At 54.5% G+C, this 17,562-nt stretch overlaps 1 protein-coding gene across 16 annotated transcripts in view; it reads left to right on the forward strand.

Annotated features, from left to right (window-relative positions):
• The window catches only part of GRAMD1B (GRAM domain containing 1B), a 246,433-nt gene that overhangs the window by 204,828 nt on the left and 24,043 nt on the right, over nucleotides 1–17,562 (forward strand). For 15 of the 16 annotated variants that reach the window (XM_058687109.1, XM_058687099.1, XM_058687101.1 and 12 more), the window contains 4 exons: nucleotides 10,920–11,004; nucleotides 11,790–11,893; nucleotides 13,422–13,517; nucleotides 15,431–15,511. In XM_058687109.1, coding sequence (XP_058543092.1) covers nucleotides 10,920–11,004; nucleotides 11,790–11,893; nucleotides 13,422–13,517; nucleotides 15,431–15,511 — 366 coding nt within the window. Of the gene's footprint in view, nucleotides 1–6,300; nucleotides 7,153–10,919; nucleotides 11,005–11,789; nucleotides 11,894–13,421; nucleotides 13,518–15,430; nucleotides 15,512–17,562 lie in introns of those variants that run through there. The other variant, XM_058687115.1, reaches the window with a different exon arrangement.

Consider the following 17,562-nt stretch of genomic DNA (forward strand, 5'->3'; position numbering starts at 1 on the left):
CGCCCCATGGGCTTGCTCAAGCAAGCTCAGGGGCCCCTGACCAGCCCCCTCCCTGAAACACCAGATAGACTGGTTTTCCTGGGCAGGAGGACAGGACTGCTGGTGAGGGAGGATTTGATTCAGGGAGACCTGGGAAGGATGGCCCTCCCCTCGACTCCTGGACGGGGCTCTTCCAGCCCCAGTGGAGGGGCCCAGCTGGGGGAGGCGTCCAGAGACCAGACAGAATTCTGGGACTCGGACAGCCCCGGGGCCTGAACGTAGGGGCAAAGTTTCCTTCCTTCAGCCAAGACATTTTGGGGGCAGTGCAGCCAGAAAACTTTCCCCCGTTAAGTAGAGAGGCTGTCCCATCTGGGAGAATTTGACTTCTGCCTCAAGGCACACCTCAGTAGTCCCGAGGGGCATCTTCCTTCTAGAAGACGCCCACTGCTCCTGGGTCTGTGATGGAGGCGTAGCCTGATGTCGTCCACGGTGGTGGCTCAGCCAGCTGCTGCAGACCCAGAAACTGTTTTGTGGGGTAAACAGTCCCTTCCAAGACCCCAACCCCCATCGCATAGACTGGGCTGCAGCAGTTTGAACTTTTCCCCCTGGAGAGCAGCCGGTTGAAGTCTCTCAGCTGGCCCCTGCCACCAAATTGTACTCTGCCCCCTGGAACTGCCGAGTGGAGAGCCTGGCCTCAGGTCAGCTGTCTTTCCTGCTCCGAGTCTGCTGTTCCCCACACTCGAGTCTGATTGATCATGCAGGTACCACCTTCCCCAGCACCGGGCCGGGCCTCAGCAGGCTTCGGGGGGGGGGCAGCAAGTGTGGGAGAGGGTGGCCGTGAGTGACAGAGCTTGTGGACACGGCGGTGGGGGTGGGAGTGGGGAGGCTTGGGTTTCACGTAGGGACTTGGGTCAGGATCGCTTGTGTGTACGTGCGGGCTGTGTTCCCACAGGGCTCAGTGATTCCCCCAGGTCAGGTACCTCCTGCTGCTCCGTGGGGAGCTGTGCCCCTCTAGCCTGGCACAGACAAGGCAGAGGTTGGGGGGCCTCGCTGACTGAGGCGGCCTGTGTCAGGGAAAAGCCGCACTGTCCCCTCTCATTCCCCAGCCCTTCCCTGTGGACCCACCTTGGTCTTTACCCCGGCGCTGCTGACAGCTCACCTCCTGGAGGAGAGAGACGCCGCTTCTGTGAGGGAGGAGGGTGGGGGCCGCTTTCCTGCGAGCTGCGCAGGGGCTCCAGCGCCCCTTGCCTGACGAAACCTCCGCCCCAAAAAGTTGCATCCCCGAAAGGAACGGGAAGCAGGTGGCTGCAGCCGTGTCAGACCATCGAAACTTCCAGATCTGGACATGCAAGTCCCCATCTTGGTTGCCGGCCCCCACCCTCGCCTCTTCTCTCTCTGTCCCTCTCGCTCTCATTCTCTTTCAGTCAGGCTTCTCTGTTCCACCTCACTTTTCCTTGCCTTGGCTCTTCCATCTGGCTCCTCCTCCCTCTCCCCTCTGACTCCCGTTCTCTGGCCGGCTCTCCCTTCCTGTCTGCCACCGGCAGGTTCCCCACACTCTCCCCTCAGCGCCTCTCCCAGCCCCGCACATCACTGCTGGCGGCCGAGGGAAGGACGGAAGTGGACGCTGCCTCTCGCAGGCCAGCTGGAAAGGCCAGCCACCACGTGAGGCCCAGAACTCAGGCGTTCCGGCGACAGATACGTGGGAGGTGGTAGAGGAGCCGGGCCGCCAGAGCCCTGCTTCCTGACCGATGCCCTGCGGCTGGAGACCCTCGCTGACCGCACGTCTCCCTCTAAAACGGGCCTCCACTCCGTCTCGTCTCCCGGGCCTTCCTGGGGTTCACAGATGGTCCGTGTCTCCTCCGGCCTCCACCCCTCACCCCGCATGAATCCCAGAAACATTATCTATCGACTCTCCCCTTGGCACCAGTCATTAGCTCACAGAGGCCGAGTGCACAGGGGGACTCTTTGCGGAGCAGCATTTAGCGTTCCTCCTGATGACCGCTCTCTTGGACGCGTGCTTCCACTCTGGGGCTTCTTCCAGACCCCACGAGCCCCCTCCAGAAATGTTTTCCTGTGGCTCCCCTTTCCTCTCCCCCCTGATCCCGCATTGCCAGGCAGATGCGGTTCCTTGTCTGCCTTCCTCCCCGGCTTCCTCTGTGGAGGTCTGACATGGGGCAGGGACAGGCCACAGAATGGGATGATGTGTCAGAAGGACAGAGAAGGGCTAGGTGGACGCTGGGAGGACGAGGCAGAGCCGAGCAAAGGCTCGGACGCGGAGAGGTGACGAGGGACCTCCAGCCGGCCCGAGCCAGAGGTGTGAGGAGCTGTATCTAGGTGACCTTTCCACTTTGCCTCCGTGTGTTTTTACATCAGGAGGGAGATCAGCGGCTAGCATAGTGGGTAGAGCCCTAGAAAGGCTGGCTTCAGATAACCTGGGGTGAAAACCCTGCTTTCCTTCTGAGGCCGAGGCTGGTGCCTGGCCCACTTCTGGGTGTCTGGGGGGGAAGCCAGATGCTGCCTCTTCCACACAGCAGGTGTCATCCCCTGCCCCCCCTCCCCCCACCCCGTCTCTGCCCGCTCTGATGGTACCAGTGTGCTCATTATCTGTAGCACGGACTTGAGCGTGACCGTTCCCCGAGTCACCGTTGCCCTGCCTCGGTCAGGAAGAAGCCACCACCTGGGTGTTTCCCCAGAGCCACCTGGATCGATGCACACGGGTGTGGGGTGCCCTCATACCCCCAGTGCCTGCGTCCTTGGGTGGCTGGACACCCCCCCGCTGTGTGCCACGCATGTGGCTGTGCTCTCGCGTGCAGAGGCCCCATCAGGAAACTTCAGTTCAAACCGCTCCCCTCCTCTGCACTGCCCCCTGATAGTCCATTCATGGTTTTCCAGAAGACACTTACTGTGTTGCCCCATCCCCCCTGCTTATCTCTACTGACAACTCTCTTTGTAATCTGTCCCCTGACACTCATGGTGGTGGCTGATGTGCCATCATTGACAGGATGGGCAAAGGCTCTGTAATCCCAGCTCTGGAGACAGTCACAAATGTCCTGGTCAGATTCAGGAGCGGTGGGGGGGGGGGGGGGGGGGTGTCATCGCAGAGCTGCTGACCACCGAGAGAACATCTCAGGTTGTCAGAGTAGCTTGGGTGTGCAGCTCCCCGCCCACTCCCAGCTCCCTCCTTACCTGCCTCCCTTACACATTTCACTGTCTAGCCAGGGAAGACCTGTCAGCATGATGGCAGACCAACCGGGCCTAAAGAGTGGGCCCATGGCAAGAGGTGGCTAGGTCCTGAGACACGTGGAAAGGCTGAGGTGTGAGGGCTTCTGGTCTCTAGCCAGGGATGTGACATGAAGGTCAAGAGTGGGATATGAAGGCAGTGCAATCCACAACTGCCCTAAGGCCCTCCCAGGCCTGTTCATATCTACGCTTCTTCCCCTCAACCCTTCCCCCTCTACTTACTTGACCATACCAGCTTTATTCACCAAGGCCCCCAGCCTGGGAGGCACAGCCCCTGGCAGACCTGAGCCAGAGGGATGAGCAGAAACAGGGCTTTAGTTTGTGGAGGGAGCCAAGGGCAGAGTTGGGAGTGGGAGGGGTGTAGTCTGCCCCCCAAAAGATGGCGCCTGCTGGGTACAGTGGGCTCGCTTCTTGGAGGAAGCAGTCACAGCTCTCCTGTCCGATGCCTCGCGTGGGCACAGGTACCGTCCTCTTCTGCGTCACCCCTTTCGTGGCGGTCAGTGGTCATGGCAACCCAGGGAAGGAGCTTGTCTGAGGTCAGAGGTCAGGAGCCTAGACCCTGGTGGCTGGGAGAGACTCAGTGCCCAAGTTGCCCCATGCCCCTGGTCGGGGATGCTGGCTTTTTGGTGGCGAGGAAAGCGATTGCGCCAATCCTACAGAATGACTGACCAAGGAGGCCTGGCAGGCACGAGACTGAGAGCAAGAGAACAAAGCTCTGTGGGCATGAAACCGGGGACATTAGGGGGACAGTGTAGAAAGTGGAGGGTCTGAGAGACGACCTGCTGACAGCCTCGGCAGCCTGTTCTTTCCAGGTGGGGCCACCTGTCCTTCCTTCAGCTCTGCCCGTCTGTCCGCACCTGTTTACCCATGGTCTCCAAGAGTCTTCCTGACCTCTGCCCCCCGACCCCCACCCTTCACCTTCTCTAGAATGGTCCCGTCTCTCCTGATGAGAACCCCTCCCAGTCCTACCCCCTCCTTGGCTTTCTGCACGATGCCGTCCTGCCCCTATCTCTCTCCTCTCTGTTCATTGCCTCCCCCTGTCTCCTACATCTGGTTTCTCCCTACCTGGACTTGGCTGAAGGGCCAGGATTTCCTTTGAGGGTCTTAATTGAATTCTTCTCAGGTGAGGCCAGGACTCCTCCAAAATCCATCTGTTTTTTTTCCTGGGCTCCTCCACCCCTTCCCTCCCCGTGTCATACCCAGGGAGGGGGTACCACTTGGTCCCAGCTCCCAGTGTTTGCCATAGAGTTAATGTTTAGCTCGGGGTCATTTCCCTCGTCTCAGCCCCAAGCTGCCTGACGTCCTGCCTTGCCCAGCCCAGCCCATTGTCGGGGGTGTAGGAGACAAAGGCTGAGCGCTGAGACTTGTCTCTTAAGAGTTATCTCTGTGGGTGTATCCTGCCTATGCCTCACCCGACCCACCGAGGTCATCCCTTTGTTTGGCCTGCAGCAATAAACAAACGTTTCTGGGCAATTACTGTAAGGATGCAGCTTTCGTGGGTGTAGGTACTGCCTAGATCTTGGGGTCTGGTATGGCCCAGGAGAGAGGCATTCTGGTCACCCTGCAAAATGGAACTACTCGGTTCTCCTGCTACACTGCAGAGGGTAGGGCTGACACACACAGGCCAGAGAGAAGCCGGGTGTATGGTTTGAAGAGCGTAGACAGGGACCGGGCACCAGGAAGCCATGCACGTATTACTGGATCTGTGTGGCTGTGCACACAGGAGATGCGACGTAAACAGGAACAGTTCTAGAAGTGTATGAGGAATGCGATCGTTTGGCAAACAGATTTGGAGCAGCAGACATCTGGAACACGTCATGCTCGGTGCTGTAGAAGATAGAGGGCTGTTTGAGGGTTAGACCCCTCCTGGGGAGGACAGCGGTTTGATGAAGCTACCTGCCTGTGCTTGTGACGGGTGGAGGCCGTGGGGCTGTGTCCGGTGTGCAGATGCTAAAGACAGGGAGATAGGAGTTTGGGAAAGGAGTCAAGCTCTACTTTCTCTAAAACCTTTTAACCGGGAGACCCTGGGCTCCTCAGAGTCAGAATCTGGGAGTTTGGGAGTCAAGGATCTCCATCTGTAATGCATTCCTGTAGTCCTTCTAAAGCATGCTCATGTTTGAGTGCCGCTGGCTCTAACCTCGGAAACTCCTAGGCCAGAGGCCCCTCCTTCATCATGTGCAGACTTGGGACCCCTGAGGCAGACACAGTGGGCATAGCTGTGGGGCGTGGGGCACGTGCCCCATTTGTTTCAGAGGTCTGACTTTTCCTGGGGTCCCAAGTCCAGTCTTCCCAGTCCCAGGGCTATCTCTTCGCTGCCCCCGCTTCTGCCTGGACCCCTTCCTGGCCCCATTGGCTTCAGCTCCCAAGATCCCAAGGATCTTGATAATCCTTGAGCTAAAGTTCTTTGACTATTTTAAATTAAAATAGGTGAGCCATGTCTCCTTTTGACCCCGGGGTCAGATTCTCTGCTCTTAGCATTGCTACTTGGCCCTCAAGGTCTGAGGAGCTGCCTGGGAATCCTTTTGGCCTTCAGTCCCCCTCCTGCCAGTGCTGGAGGCAGGGCAGGGTCCCCGGAGCTGGTGACGTCAGCTTCTCCAGGCGATCTGCCCGACTTCTCCCCCCTGGCATATCTACGGTGCGAAGAGTCCAGCTTCCCGACCTCCTGCTGCCCCTGCGCACAGGGTAGTTGGTGGACCGGTGTGGGTCAGTGAGGGGAGAGTGTGCCCCCAAAGTCCCTGGCCGTTAGAGTCTCCGATTTCAGATTTCACCACAGCAGCAGTGCTCCTGGCACCTCCCCCACCCCCTCCCCCACCAGGAGCCCTGGCCAGCTACTTTCCATTGCAGGAAACATCTGCTGGGGAGGCCAGGCTAGGCCGGGGGGTTACTGGAGGTCGTTGGCCAGTACCGTCACCCAGATCCTGTAACTTGAAGCATGTGGAGGGCTCTGGCCCTGCCCGCCCACCCACCCTGCCTCCCTCCTGCCACGGGCGGGCAACTCTAACAAAGAAGTTGTTTGCTGGGCAGCTAAGCAGAGCACGGTCTGGGAGGAAAGGGGTGTGTGTAGGGGTGGGGGTGAGAGCAGGCCTTGTTGCCACAGCCAGTGGTGGCCGCTCTGCCTGGGAGAGGGCCGTGAGTCATAGGGACCGGTGCCCGCCCAGGGAAGAGATTGCACGGTGAACAGCCCGCCTTATGGGACAGGCCAGACAGAGCTGGGAAGCTGGGAGTTCATTCTCTCCTGGGAGTTTCTGACCAACTATGAGCTGTGTGTGAGTAACCGGCGGGGTGCACCTGTGCACCTGGCTGTGGGGTCATCCTCTTCCTGTGCAGTCGGTCTGTCCTCCAGGAGCCTGCTTGTTCAGAGCCCTCAGCTGGCGCTGTGCACCTGCCGTGTGTCTGCGTCGTCTGGCCCCTGCCTGCCTCTTGAAGTGGCTGTCCACACTGACTACAGGAGGGGCTTCACCACATCCCCTCCGGGTCACCCTCAGCCCAACAACCGGCCACACTGTGGGAGCCAAAGTGGGACAAAGCAAAACCTGGCCATGGGAGACTGGCTGGCCAGCCTGTCCCAGGAACCATGCGGACGACACCCTCCCACTCGTGAGGTTCCGTGCTGAGAGCAGAGCTCTAGGAGGGAAAAGGAGGCCGGGCAGGGTCACGAAGGCTCTCTGCCAAGCCACCAGAGGTTGCCCATCTGTGTCCAGCCCAGACAAGACGGACTGTTTTCATCCTGAGGGAATCAGAGCTCAAGGAGCGGGGCTCCACTGGGAGGCGGAGCCGTGGGGAGCAATGGAATCTCTGACGGAGTCTGGGGTCCTCTGGAGCCTCCTGCTGGAGCAGGACAGCCAGCCTTTGCAGTGGTACCTGAAGAAGTTTCCAGATACACCTGCTGGTGCAGAGCTCTGCTTTGGGCACGGATCTGAGGAAATCCCAGCCGTGAGTGTGCCTCCCAACCCCTCCGGGCCTGAGTGACATTCCGCTGGGCCTTTGTAATTCGTCACTTGGCCCCAGATCACCCAAGGGCCCCAGATCTTGATAATCCTTGAGCCAAAGTTCTTTGACGATTTTAAATTAAAATAGGTGAGCCATGGCTCACTTTTGGAGAAGATTGCTTTAAGAGCGGGCTGGGGGGGTGGGGTGGCGGGGAGCAGAGGGTCAGGTCTCTTGTGTCACAAGGATCTATGGTGGCAGGTCATCCTACCGTGTATTTACTTAGAGTCTAGGAAGCAAAGGCGGCCGCCATCCACACCGCCAGCCAGCCGGGAAGAAATCGGAGCATTTATATGCAAGACCAAGTTGAGGAGTCCCTACACCCAAGCCACTTGTTGTAGAACTGGCCGAGGTCAGAGGTCAAGGCGGGATTTGCCCTCCCCCTCCGTACAGCTGCAGCTTTGTTCTGAGGAGAGGGGAGGAGTGGCTCCCTCCCTTTGCCAGAGGTTTGGTGTGGAGATTATGGCCAGACACCATGCACTGTGCACCTCTGTAAAATGCCCGAGTTCCCGGTGGAAATCCGGGTGAGGGAGCACTATGGAAAGCCCATTAGGAATAGGAACACTTCTGGGCTTCAGGTAACTGGATGCCTGATGCCCGCTTTCACCTGCAGGGGGCTCGGGGCCATCTGGTAGGCTGGTCCTCAGGCTGATAACTGGAGTGTGGTAATGAAGACCCACTTGATCGTTGCATTCATTTAAAAACAATCGGGGGGCGCCTGGGTGGCGCAGTCGGTTAAGCGTCCGACTTCAGCCAGGTCACGATCTCGCGGTCCGGGAGTTCGAGCCCCGCGTCAGGCTCTGGGCTGATGGCTCGGAGCCTGGAGCCTGTTTCCGATTCTGTGTCTCCCTCTCTCTCTGCCCCTCCCCCGTTCATGCTCTGTCTCTCTCTGTCCCAAAAATAAAAAAAAAAAAAAAAAAAAAAAAAAAAAAGTTGAAAAAAAAAAAAAATAAAAATAAAAACAATTAATCGGGGGCACTTGAGTGGCTCAGTCAGTTGAGCGGCCGACTTTGGCTCAGGTCATGATCTCGCAGTCCGAGAGTTCAAGCCCCGCGTCCGGCTCTGTGCTGACAGCTCCGAGCCTGGAGCCTGTTTCGGATTCTGTGTCTCCCTCTCTGACCCTCCCCCATTCATGCTCTGTCTCTCTCTGTCTCAAAAATAAATAAACGTTAAAAAATTAAAAAAAAAATAATAAAAAAATAAAAACAATCGTGGTAAGGAACATAAAATGTTCTATCTTAAGTATTTCTCAGTTCAGTAGCATTAAGTGCATTCACACTGTACTGCCACCAATTTCCAGAACTTCTTCCCCTTGAAAAACTGAAACTTTATTACCACGCCCCTGGACAAAAAGACCCACTCGTGGGCCTGAAAGGCTAGCGGGGGCCCCAAAGCAGGTGAACATCTCATCCGCAAGAGAGCGTGCTCTGCTGGGGCATCCTGTCGTTTCCTTCTTGGCACCGAGATCCTAAGGCAACATGGAGCCGTGACTCCGACCAGGGGCTCTGGTTCAGACCACCTTGGTTCGTGCTCTCCTCTCCCGCTTGGTAACCACATAGTTTGGACAAGTTGCTTAACCTCTCTGTGCCTCAACTTCCTAGTGTGTAAAATGGGATAATGAGAACAATCTGTGGCCAAATGAAATGATGTATATGAAGGGCTAACAATGACAATGCTTGGTACATGGTAATAACTCATTTTGTATTAACTTAACTATAGCTCTAGAAGGGGCGCCTGGGTGGCTCAGTCGGTGAAGCATCTGACTCAGTTTTTGGTTCAAGCCCTGCGCCCGGCCCCACACTGACAGCTGGAGCCTGATTGGGATTCTCTCTTTCCCTCTCTCTCTCTCTCTTCCCCTCCCACACTCATGCATGAGCTTGTGCGTTCTCTCTCTCTCTCAAAATAGATGAATACACTTAAAAAAAAAAAGAAGGTCAGACATAATTAGGAACTTACTGATGATCAGGTGGTCAGGCAGGGGTTTTCATTGTGCAGGCTCTGTTCTGCAAGGCCAGGCAGCCAGTTAGATTGGATATCTCAGTACCGGTTTGGAGCTATCACATAGGCCAGAGGAGTGTTATATTGGGAGGTCTTTTCTAGCCACAGGAGAGGTTGGCTTCTAGATACTCACTCCCAATGGCCCTGATACTTGGTTCAAACACACGGCAGGTGATTTTTGCAGTTTGGGCTTCTGCAGCATAGCATTGCCTGGGGGGGGGAGGGAGGTAGCACGGCATCCACTGGAAATCTCTTCCAGAAATCCTCCCCAAACTGAAGTCCTGTCATTACGTCTCCTTCAACTTCCTGTGATATTCCTCTTCCCTCTGGCACAAAAGCCATTGAGCCACTTAGCTCAGGTAGTCAGTCAACTGCAGGCTCTGAATGTGGTCGGGCCACAGCCTGAGTTTGCTCACAGGCCAGCGAGCTTCACAGAAAGCCAAAAACGAACGGTCTAAGGTGCATTTCATTGCAATTCATTGCACCCAGCTGTATGTCAGTGGATTCCCAGGGAAGTGGCTGAGAGAGTGTAAATGGCCAAGATCTATCTGTCGCCATCATCAGGACAATCTGTGTGCACCCGTGCACTCCTGGCATAAGTAGGTCAGTGAACCTCCTGGGTGGAGTACACGTGTTTCTCTGTCGCAATGCATGGCTCTTCCTGGGTCGTGCACCTGTCTTCCTGTATCATCCTCGGGTACCTTTTTTTTTTAATTTTTCATTTTAATTTTAAGATTGTAAGTTTGGAAAGATCAGGATTCCTGTCTATTCAACTGGCTGATGGAATTTCCATGGAGGATTTGCTAAGGTAGTTTATGGGTACGAGCCTGCACGGAGGCACCCAAAAAGCTAGGTGGGCACAGAGTCACCTGGTGGCACCAGTGATGGGAGGTGAGCTCAGGACCAGGAATCCAGCAAGCTGCCCCTGACCAGCTGGAGAAACCTTGGGGAGGGGTCTCCTCTCTGGCCTTTGTTTCCTCATCAGTAACGTAAGTGTTGGAGTGGATAGTCTTATAAAGGGTGGGGAGGGAATGAAGGCTGCGTGCCTCTAGTTGCCAGGTGTGCTTTTAAATTCTCTACCTGTGTGCTTACTCTAGTACTAGCTTTATGGGTTTTTTAAAATCCAGTCTTGGTGAAGTGCAGGTCTTCTCCCTGCCCCGTTTTCCTGAGATATAATTGAGATGTCACATTGATATAGTCCTCCGTTTTGATTTCTTTTTTTTTCCTTGTTGTGAATTTCGTACACGGCCAAGTACTTACTGTATTAGTCATGATAACCACTTCTGAGGGATGCACTGAGTACCGTCATATTCTGGGTCCTCCCGGGGGGCTGAGGGAGCCCTTCTGAGCCCCTGTTTCACTGTCAAGGTGGTACTTCCTGCTGGCAGAAGGCAGGACAGCAGTAGCTCTCATGGTGGGTCCCAGGAAGCTCCCTGGACGTGTCCCTCCTTCTTTTCTTGGAATGCAATGTGGGCCCTGCTTCGTCTGTTTGACGTTTTTGCGTCGATGGCCACTTTTTCAGTGGCAGATTCTCTCCGCGGTGTTTTTCCATAATACCGAAGCTCCCTTTGCCTAACCTGGCCGCTTAGGGTCTGTGGGATAACAGGGCCTCATCTTTGCCTTTTAAACACGCAAGCAGGTGCTTTTCCTGCATCTGCCTCCCCGGCCCCACACAACCTGGAAGCATCCTGCTAACCTTGGCCGTTGTCGTGCAGGTATTAAGCCCAACTTACAAGCAGAGAAATGAAGACTTCAGAAAGCTCTTTAAGCAACTTCCAGACACGGAGCGCCTCATTGTTGGTGAGCTGGGAGACCTGGGGATGGAGGGCAGGGGGCAAGAAGGAAGTCTGGGATCCCAAGGACAGCACTCAGGCTGCTTCTGTCTCGAGGTTGCCCACATAAAAGCCAGCCCAAGCGAGAACATCTGTCCGGGAGCAGGGAGAGAAGGTGTCCAGAGCGCCGACCCCGGTGGTTGTGGCTCAGGGCTAAGTACCATGTGTGTGGTGGCCTTGACAGAAAGCCCAACCTGGAAGGAGTCTCTGCCATTCTTAACCTCTGTAGATGGCCTAGCAGTGAAGGGTTGGGGTAACTGTGTAGGGGAGGGGTGTTCGTTGACTTTAAAAACAAAAATTTTTTTAGTGTTTATTTTGAGAGAGAGCACGAGCAGGGGAGGGGCAGAGCGAGAGAATCCCAAGAAGGCTCCATGCTGTCAGTGCAGAGCCCCATGCAGGGCTCAGTCTCATAAAGCGTGAGGTCATGACCTGAGCTGAAATCAAGAGTCGGACACTTAAGTGACCGAGCCACCCAGGCGCCCCGTGGCCTTTTCTACCTCCGACGTCTTTGCCCCGCCTCTGCCATCTCATCCATTCCTCTGCCTCCAGGCGGAAGCACGGTGATATTTCAAATCACGTGAGACACCAGGGACTCCCTTGGCCACGAGTTCAAGGGTCTCACCCACCTAGTGAGCCTAGCGAGTGGGAGGCAGTTGGGCTCCCCCAGTGCTGGTGCAGGGCGCGCATGCTTAACTCGTGGTTCGCTGAAGATGCGTCCCGTCTCTGAGCTCTCTGCCCCCCATCCTACCACAGATTACTCATGTGCACTCCAAAGAGACATTCTTCTTCAGGGCCGACTCTACCTCTCTGAAAATTGGATCTGCTTCTACAGCAACATCTTCCGCTGGGAAACTCTGGTAAAGACCTGGGGCTTGCCTCCGGGGTTGTCCCCTTGGCTGTGACTGAACGAGCTGCCCCCCACCTGCCCCTTTTTGTTGACTTCGTGCTCCACCCACACCTTTGCGCAATTCCTAAATGTACAGGCCGAGTCTTGAGGGATAGACCTCCTCTACCACGTCTTCCCCTCCCTCCCTCCCTCCCTCTTGGGTGTGGAAGAGAGTGTGGGAGCATCTGCTTTCGGCAAATGCAGTTAAGTATCCTGCAAGGCGTAGGATAGTTGAGTAAAAGGAACATTGGCCTCAGAACTGGCTTGTACGTTATCTGCGCTCTCCACCCAGTGAGCTGTGTGCTACTAGGCTGGTCCTTTGCTCTTTCTCTATTTCCTTATCTTAGGAGATCAAGTGGGAAGAGGTAAACTGGGTGACTTTTATGGTTGCATCCAGTGCCGGTGTTCTGTGTTTCTGTAAGTGGCAAGTAGCACGGGGCCTCTGCACGTTAATCGGACCGTGTAGACTTGAGAAAGAAGGCTCCCTGCACCAGGAGCTGGTGGGAGCTGGTTGAATTGTCTTTATTAACAAACGGAATATCCAAGGCCACTACATTGGGGGGGGGTGGGGTGGCGGGGCTACTTGCTGCTCACACTATATACAGAGGCAAGCAAGGGGGTGCAGAGGGGGTGAGAGCTCCCTGCTCCCTCCCGCCACCAGGGAAGGACAGAGGCTAGAAAGAAATGGGGTCGGAAAGGGGGAAATGTTTTGGCTGGCGGGGTCCCCCCTCCATTCCCTGGGGTTTGGGGGGAGGGGAATCATTAAAGTGCTTTCAGAAAATGAGGAAATGGTCCCTGCCCCTGGAGTGGCTGGTGACCCCCCCCCTCCCCCCCGGGCCTGAGCCCCCCCCCCCCCAAGCGCTCTCCTCTGAAATGGAGAAAAGGGGGGTGGGGCTAGGCCTACTCAATTCCTGGTGAGGGGAAGCTGTGCCTCTCCCCAGAAGCTGGGACAGGCACAGGTTTTGGGGGGAGAACCTATCGGGGAAAGAGGATGGTCACGTGATCACAAAAGCATCAGGGGTCAGAGGTCACGTTCCCAGCAGGCTCCAGTGAATCAAACCAGTAAAAAGCAAAAGCCCAGGGAGGGGAAAGAAGGGCGGCCTGGGGAGTCTGGCTGTAGTGGGGAGAGCTGGGTCCACTGGGGCAGCCCCAGCCCAGGCCCCGTCACCAGTTCATGATGCAGTTCCGATTCAGGGTCATGAAGTAAACCTGGCTGCTGCCCCCGGAGCGGACAGAGGCAAAGAACACCTTGTCGTTCCGCTCACACAGGAACTTAAGCCTCTGGGCTCTAGGCGAGGCTCAGCCACCACGTCGCCCTGTGGCCTCCGTGAAGTAGGGGGCTACACCAGGTGATCTCTGAGGAGGTCCCTTCTAGGTTTAGAAATACGTAGACTGACACGTGATCTCCCCTCTCTGAACTGGGGCCATGCGAACGCTCACTGCCGACTCAGTTAATGTCTCCTCTCGTTATCCACCCTCCCTTCCCTGTGGGGTGCCAGCTGACTGTCCGTTTGAAAGACATCTGCTCCATGACTAAAGAAAAAACAGCCCGCCTCATTCCCAATGCCATCCAAGTTTGCACTGACTCAGAAAAGGTAAGTGGAGTCTGACCTTGGACACTCTGCTCCCCGCTGCCCCTGTCCCCAAGCCTCCCACTTCTGTCCCTCGGTTGCATGAATATGGAAGCCAGTAGTATGGCAGTGAGGGATGTTCAGGTGATGCAGATCGTGGGGGTCACCTCCACTGGGTCAGGGTGTTTGGATTCTGAGCAGGGGTGAAGATGGAACGGCTGAACGTTGCACTTGGAGCCGGAACACTTAAATTTGAGTCCCGTAACCGTAGGTGTGTTCCATTGCCTCTCTCAGCCTCAGTTTTCCCATGTATAAAGTGGAGCCAGCCATTCCTATAACACTCTTGAAATGACATCACATATTTGGAAACACTAAATCGTAAAGCGTTGTACACATGTAAGATGTTATTATATATCCGTGTAGAGCTCATCAAAAGGGATGAGAGTCAGGGGCGCCTGGGTGGCTCAGTCGGTTGAGTGTCCGACTTCGGCTCAGGTCACGATCTCGCCGTTGGCGAGTTCGAGCCCCGCGTCGGGCTCTGTGCGACAGCTCAGAGCCTGGAGCCCGCTTCGGATTCTGCATCTCCCTCTCTGTCTGCCCCTCCCCTGCTCATGCTGTGTCTCTCTCTGTCTCAAAAATAAATATAAACATTAAAAAAAAAAAAAAAAAAGATTTAAAAAAATAAATAAAAAAGGGATGAGAGTCTGGTAGGAAATGGATTCAGCACATCAGGATGGGGAAAATGTGGTAGGTAACATTTAGGGCAGAGAAAACACTGTGATCTTTGATCTTTAACCAGAGCCTGAAGACTGATAGCTTCAGGGCTAGGGGTGGACCAGGCTTCTGCTGAACACAGGTCCACCATGCCCTTGGACTGAGGCAGTTCAGTGGCAGCAACCATGAGACTTCGGGGTCAGATGGTGTTTGGTTTGAATTCTGTTTTTCCTCACGAATCAGCTTTGTGATTACAGACGTCACCTGATCCCCACCAGCCTGTTTATTAGGTATTAGCAGTTATGTTTATTTTCCCAGGCTTTTGTGTGATTAAAATGAAGCAGCAGCATTTGGGAAGCGCCTGGATCGTGTTCAGTACCATCTGGTTTTCCATCATTTCCCCACCGCGCGTTACACAGGGTCCCCACTAATGTGTAAGCACAAGGAGCAGGAGTCCCTCCCTCCCTGTCCTGATTGCTGTTGTATCCCAAATGTGTAAAATCGTACCCAGCACGTACCACATTCAGTTATTTGTTGACTTAATATTGAAAGGGTGGGTGGGTTAGTGGGTTTGTCTTCTCAAGGGCCAGTTCACAGCTCACCACTTAATCACCCAGTTCTAGCCGGTAGGTGAAAGAAGCTTCTTTGGAGCTGGAAAGAAAAAGAAGCTTTTATGGAGGTGAAAATGTCCACCCAGAGAGAGAAGCACTTAGCATTTAGCATTTAACATGGGTGAATGAAGGACTTGGTGACAGTGAGGACTTAGGGGGTCCCAGGTACACAGACCCCGAGGATTCATCCCCATCGCGAGAGTACCCTGGTGTCATGGTCACCGATAACTGTAGCATTTGGGGATGAATTCAGCAGCTTCTTTGTTTATTTTTGTTTTATTTTATTTTAATTAATTAATTAAGTTTAATGTTTGTTTTTGAGAGAGACAGATAGAGTGTGAATGGGGGAGGGGCAGAGAGAGAGAGAGGGAGACACAGAATCTGAAACACCCTCCAGCTTTGAGCTGTCAGCACAGAGCCTGACGCGGGGCTTGAACTCAGCAACCATCAGATCGTGACCTGAGCTGAACGGTCGGACACTTAACTGACTAAGCCACCCAGGTGCCCCAGCAGCTTCTTTTTTTTTTTTTTAAAGGATGAAGCACCCTGTCTCCTCCATTCGTTATATCGTGAGTCTTACCAGATATTTCTTGCTGTTTTCCCCAAATCTAGCACTTTTTCACTTCATTCGGAGCCCGGGATAGGACGTACATGATGATGTTCCGGCTCTGGCAGAATGCACTCCTCGAAAAGGTAAGTGCCGCCCAGCTCCTTCCTTCAGCCTCAGCATGCACATCCGTCTGGAATGCTCTTTCCCCTGAGGTCGGGGCCCCACGGAGAGATTGCTCTTACTGGGACATTGGCTTGCTCCAAAGCCGCCCACGTGGTTCGGGAAAGCCCCCCAGACTCGGGGTGAGTTACGTCTTCTCCCACACGTGGTGCCGTGTGAGCAGCCTCGTCGCTGTCTGCACCGAGGCCTTCCTGGACCTCAGACACTTCAGTCCCACTGTTGTAAAATGTGCCAGCATTTGTTTTAGTCAGGAATGGTGAGACACACAGAGGTGGAGGTGACTGTTAGGAAAGGATCAGTTTTCAGGCTTACGGGTGCCTAGAGGCAGAGGTGCATCCCACCATGCAGAAACACACGGGGAAGTGCCAGCCGGCGTCAGCCAGGAGGCAGAGAGAGCGAGGGGGAAAGCATGCCAGAGCTTCTGTTGTGATTTTTTTTTTTTGCAGGAAGCAATAGGTGAGGCAGGGTAAGCAGGCGGACAGGTTGAGGATCAGCTACTTTGAATAATTCCATCTGGCTTCAGGGCACAGAGACTGTCTCTGGGTGCCTGGTACCTGTCCCTGGGGTACGTAAAGCTGCATACTAGAGACCTGGACTGTAAGAGCTGGAAAAGAAGGTGGTATCCACCTCGGATTGGTCAGTCGCGTGTGAAAGATGCACTTCAGGCACGTGGTTTTCTATCTGCGGGAATTACCTAACCCCAGGAGGGGCAGTCCCTCCCCAGTGAGCAAGGCCTCAGATCCCGGAGCATCAAAAATACAGAAAATAGGGGGCGCCTGGGTGGCTCCGTCGGTTAAGCGGCCGACTTCGGCTCAGGTCATGATCTCGCGGTCCGTGAGTTCGAACCCCGCGTCGGGCTCTGTGCTGACAGCTCAGAGCCTGGAGCCTGTTTCGGATTCTGTGTCTCCCTCTCTCTGACCCTCCCCCGTTCATGCTTTGTCTCTCTCTGTCTCAAAAATAAATAAACATTAAAAAAAAAAAAAATACAGAAAATAGGGAAATAGAGTTAATACAGCCACAAGTTTGACTGCTCGAGTGTCTGAAGGACACTGAGGGGACACAGATAAATGTGATATCATGGCCACATTCCTTAGAAAACTCACACTCAGATGTCAGGGCGGAGGGTGTGTTGATAAATAGCCCCCAAGCCAGGGAAAGAGACATAGGAAGAAGTTACATGGTTATAATTAGTTATTATATATATGACATGTATGTATCTGCCCTGATTCTATCCTGAACAATCTGAAATAAACTGGGTAGATTTATTATTTAGAATTTCATGGGGCGCTTGGGTGGCTCAGTCGGTTAAGTGTCCGACTTCAACTCAGGTCACGATCTCGCGGTCCGTGAGTTCGAGCCCCGCGTCAGGTTCTGGGCTGACGGCTCAGAGCCTGGAGCCTGCTTCAGATTCTGTGTCTCCCTCTCTCTCTGCCCCTCCCCCGTTCATGCTCTGTCTCTCTCTGTCTCAAAAATAAAATAAACGTTAAAAAAAAATTTTTTTAGAATTTCTTCTAACCTGAAGATCTACAGCCCTGCCATAAATCCAGGTAACTTATTTGAGCTGAGATGTTCTGCCTTAAGTAGCTATCAACAGTAGTAACATGATAATGTGTTTTAACACCCACTGGCCTGTTTGGATCTTCAGTTCACAACCACTGTCATTGCTGGATAAGACAGAGGGACGTCCATACGGTTCACAGGAACTCTCACAAAATAGATGTGTGCCGATTGTCCTTGACCTGGTTGTGGTCAATCAAGCCAAGCCAAATGGAATGGTCAGGGAAGGGTGAATGGAGAAGGGGAGAACATAGAATGGCAAAGGCGTCCCAGGTGGGGTGAATGCTATACATAAGGGCCAAAGATAGGAGGCAGGAGGTCCAGATAAAGGAAAAGGAGATGTTTCCCTCTGGCTCTGTGAGGGCCAGCACCCGCCAGCTGAGGGAGAGCCCTGACTATGCTATTCTAGGCATTTCTCCTTAGGTGGAAACCCAGAACCCTGGCTCCTGGCAATCTG

Source organism: Neofelis nebulosa, chromosome 10, assembly GCF_028018385.1.
Source record: "Neofelis nebulosa isolate mNeoNeb1 chromosome 10, mNeoNeb1.pri, whole genome shotgun sequence".
NCBI lineage: Eukaryota > Metazoa > Chordata > Mammalia > Carnivora > Felidae > Neofelis > Neofelis nebulosa.